The 4,564-nt window shown below is 38.8% G+C and overlaps 1 protein-coding gene across 1 annotated transcript in view; it reads right to left on the bottom strand.

Moving 5' to 3' along the window:
- Positions 1-2,438: 2,438 nt before the first annotated feature.
- UBE2N (ubiquitin conjugating enzyme E2 N) overlaps positions 2,439-4,564 on the bottom strand; it is a 40,269-nt gene continuing 38,143 nt past the window's right edge. The window contains exons 2-4 of the mRNA XM_019960350.2: positions 4,312-4,558; positions 3,990-4,130; positions 2,439-3,184 (exon numbers count right to left, since the gene is read on the bottom strand). Of these exons, the coding sequence (XP_019815909.2) occupies positions 3,144-3,184; positions 3,990-4,130; positions 4,312-4,558 (429 nt within the window). The 3' untranslated portion in view covers positions 2,439-3,143. The remainder of the gene's footprint in view (positions 3,185-3,989; positions 4,131-4,311; positions 4,559-4,564) is intronic.

The raw sequence follows: 4,564 nt of genomic DNA on the forward strand, positions 1-4,564 counted from the left end.
CTAAACCATAGCACCTATGGCTTTTTTAGGTATTGTGTTTATTTTTAAATGCTTCTGAAATTTTGTATTAAAGTATGCTCTTGGTCTACAGCAGGGTTTAAGTTATACATATCTCAAATCTAAGACCTCATCAGGCAGCTTCTGAGCGGACCAACACTAGCATGGAAGCGAATCACAGCAAAGGAGACAAAATTCAAAAATCACATGAAAAACATAAGGCTCATATCAACCCCTCCAGATTTCAGAAAAGCTTCTGAATGGGCAGTTGATGTTCAAGAAGCCATTTATCAATATACTCAGATTCTTCTCTGCTCCCAGGGCTCTGCACAAGCTGGTCCCCTGCCTGGAGGTATTGAATCCAGAAGAGCAGTCCCTCCCAAGCGCTTACTTCCCCTCTCCATCAGAGCTGCCACTGCTCTTTGTCCATGTGCCCCAGCCGCATCCCTCATTAGATGAGGAGGTCCACGAGGGAACATCCTATGCCAGTCCCATTCAGGTACCTAATCACCCCTGACAAGTAGGAGTGCATCCATAAGCTAAGGAGTGACAAAGTCAAGGGAAAAGGATTACAGAGAGGAGCAGGTGGGCTGGGAGGGGATTCTAACCAGCCTGAGAATCACTTAGTACAAGAATGACAAGCTCATCTTAGGAAGGCTACTACTCAGCTCCTCCCAACAGGTGCCTTGCATAAGGCAGGTCACGTCTTCCTGTTATCAGAACTTTAGATCATTCAAGTTACCAGAATTCTAGATTCTCACGCGATTCTCCCAATTTTTCTAAAATGTCAGCATTGAATTCAAAATGTTTTAACCAACCATGCTGTGTGGGCCAAGGAAAACAAGCCCCAAAGCCAGATGTTGCTACCAGTTTTCAAACTCTATCTTGGCCTCTCCCAGAGCCCCTTAAATTCTAAGAGAGCCCAGCCAACACACTGGCTCTTGTTTCATCCCACTGGTTGGGGAAGCAAGTATTATCAAAACAATGGGGGCTCTTATCAAAATTACAAAGGAAAAAACCATGTTGCCGTGAAATTAGGAATTCACATATTTGTACTTCTCTAACTCAAAAACTCAGTAGACATCAGAGTCCTGTTTTAGATACATTTTTGTGGATCAATAGATTTAAATCTGGAATTTTATAACTTATAAATCACTATGTCATCCTAGCTATCATCTGAGCAATGCCACCTGCAATAAATAAAACTGATCTCTATTAAGTGCTTGAGTGTTCACTCATTTTGGCCCCAGAATGAGATTCAGTTCCCTTAGTTGTAAGACAACTCTAAAGAGACCAACAATTGTTACAAATGACAATTGCTATTAAGCTTTTAAATTTATAATATTTGGGTTGTGAACAATTTTACTCTGAATTAAACTAATATTTGTTTCCAAGCAACGCATTTATTGAAGGATACCAGTTACCAGTCATCAAAAACTTTTGTATGTTGAAAATGTAATTTTAATAGATATTCTTCATCTTACATAGGAGCACAATAAAATACACCACATTCTGAAGAAACTCCAGAAGGTATGAGAATAAGAGTGGGGAAAATCCAGATGGGCTACAATATCCATTACCTTAAACTGCAAGAGACAAAGGTTCCAACCCACAGGTTAACATTTACATACTTATTTATGACTGACTACATTAATGTCTTAAAATAACAAGACTTGGGAATTAGATATGGAAAGGTGGGAAAGAACAGCTTTGTGGTGGGGAAGAACTCTGTCAATGCAGATAACTGCAGATTATCAAAGAATAAAAGGAGCTCCCGCACCAAATATTATAGGGATGACAGTAAGAATCATTAACTGAGGATCTGATGCCCTCTAAGGAAGAAACCTTTCTGATGACGCTTACGCAAGCTCACTGCTTGAGATCTGCTCAGCACTTCTGCAAGAAAGACTGATAAATGCCTCAGCAAACCCCAAATGATTACGAGATTGCTGTTTTCTAATAACAGTGGTCACACACGAAGTTTTGAGACAAGAACTAAGAGCAAGGTCATAACTCAAATGCCAGACACAACTGTGGCACAAGTAGAAGTCCCACACAAAGTCAGTCACTGGTGTGGCTGTGCTGTGACTCTCCTGAACAGTAATTTCCAAACACTGTGGCAAGACACCGATGATCGCCTAACTAATCAGACAACACACACACATTTATTTCAAATTTCTAGGAGGTAAAAAAAAAAAAATGTCACATACTGATGTTTTAGGCATGCTCAGGGCCAGCTTATAAATACTTCATTCAGTGATATATCTTAACACAAATCTGCATCAGTGAAAAGAAATTGGCAAAATCTACCTCTCGCCATTCAATTTGTCAGATGGTGAAGATCAAAATAGAATGTTCCATCAGTTTTATAATTTTTAAATACGATTGTCACATTGGGAAAATGAAATAAACACAGTAAAAGAAACTGTACAAAGGCAAAGTAGAATAACAAAAAATATTTTACTAAAACATAAGATTTACAGGAGTTTCCAGACAAGCCATACAAAATGGTCACAAGCTTTTTCTTGAAGGGAGGATTCTACACTTGACAGCAAGGTCACAATGTTATTAGTGAGGGCTGTGATGTCTGTTTAATGTTCCCATTTTGGTTCGAACAATCAAGCTTGTCCATCTACAGCGTCTAAATAAAGTTAGACTTGGCTAGAGAGCATATTCTAAAGAACTGGTTAGCTGCTTTTAACCAATGCAATTAGATCACCATAAAAAGGGGGAAAGGAGCCCATAAAATTAAAATAAAACTACCTTCCCCCCCACCAAAAAAAAAATAATAATAATAAAATAAAGAAAAACACCCACACCCCTGCAGCTAACCCTGACAACTACCTTCATTCACAGTGCTTTATACTTAAACCATGATGAGGGAAACGAATAAAAGCAGAGAGGGGCCACTGCTTTTAAACGTTCCCAACAATCCAGATGATACTTCTAGCCTCTGCTCATGCTTTACAACAGTGAATCAGGACAAGACATAGATTTGCTAATGTGCATTTAATCACCAAAGGATTGAAGATGTCTGGGTTTTTATTCTGTAATGTTTCTAAGACTGTGTCCATTAAATGCAAACAAAAAAGGAAGAAGTCTTGGCAGAACAGGAGAAGTGATGCACACTTGACGATCGAATCGATTTAAATATTATTCATGGCATATAGCCTAGTCCATGCTCTAGCTGTGGACAAAAACAAACGTGATTATTACTTTACTTAAGTTCAATATGTTCCTTTCCAAACTCTATACAAAGTAAACAAACAGAATTAAGTTAATTATGAAAACAGCATGCTACAATTTCTTAAATTCATGTCATTTTCTATAATCTAGGTCAGGGCAAAAAGACTGTCTATACATCTAATTACCAAAACATTACAATAGAATTCAAAAGTTCTACAAAATTCTAAAGGATGAAAAGAGTTGTCTCCTTCCTTTCTCATATGATGCTCCTCATTAATTGTTAAAATTTGTAGCAAGAAGCTTATTGCTTTCAAACTCTCTAACTATAAATGGACACACAGTTTAATTTAATCAAACAGATTGCAAAAACAGCTCAAGGAAGTTTAAAGGTCTTCCATTATCTTTACATATAGCTAAATGAATGGCAGGCACTCAGACATTTGTGAAATCGTTTATACAACAATCCAAAATCTCCCAACCACTGCTCCTCTTTAAATCTGGGAGTCATGTAGTGGCCCCTAAGATGGAGTCTGAAAGTCTTTTGGTAAGAGGTTATTTACATGCTAGTAAGAGAGAGCTTTTCTTCTCCCAGTTAGTTTAAGTTTTTGAAAAGGTGATACACAGGAACTCCCTGGCAGCTCAGCAGTTAGGACTTGACACTTTCACTGCCATGGCCTGGGTTCGATCTCCGAACTGGGACCTAAGACTCCTCAAGCAGAGCAAGACACGACCCAAAAAAACCAAAACTGTGGTACAGATTGTTTTTTAAAGTGGAAGTGGTGTGAAGGAGAATGAATATTAAATACCTGTTTCTATGGCTTGGGCTTCATTGGTCTTCCATTGCTCCGCTACATCATTTGCTAATGGATCATCTGGATTGGGAGCACTTAACAAAGCCTGGATCGATAGCAGAACTGTGCGGATCTGCAGTGCTGGGGACCACTTATCTACAAAGGAACAGGCCCAGAATGACCATACATGAAAACAACCCAGAACTGCTGTGTTTCCCTCCCATACTTCTGCGGTCTTCATAAGGTAAGATTATAATATTCAGATTCTCAAAACGGAATGTTTACGAGAAAAAAGGAAAAATTCTTAACAGCATATGATAATAAAGATAACACTTACCTTTCAAAATATCTAAACATATTCTTCCCAACTTGTCTACATTAGGATGATAAATTTTGGTCATGAAACGTACTTTAGGGGCTGCCATTGGGTATTCTTCTGGAAGGAATAGTTCAAGTTTAAAAGTCCCTCCCTCAAAGGGGGAATCCTGAGGGCCGGCAATGACCACATGAAAATAACGGGCGTTGCTCTCATCTGGTTCTGCTTTAATGCCGGGAACTGGTTCTGCCAGCAAACGCTGGGTTTCCTACAA

Source organism: Bos indicus, chromosome 5 (genome assembly GCF_029378745.1).
Source record: "Bos indicus isolate NIAB-ARS_2022 breed Sahiwal x Tharparkar chromosome 5, NIAB-ARS_B.indTharparkar_mat_pri_1.0, whole genome shotgun sequence".
Classification (NCBI taxonomy): Eukaryota; Metazoa; Chordata; class Mammalia; order Artiodactyla; family Bovidae; genus Bos; species Bos indicus.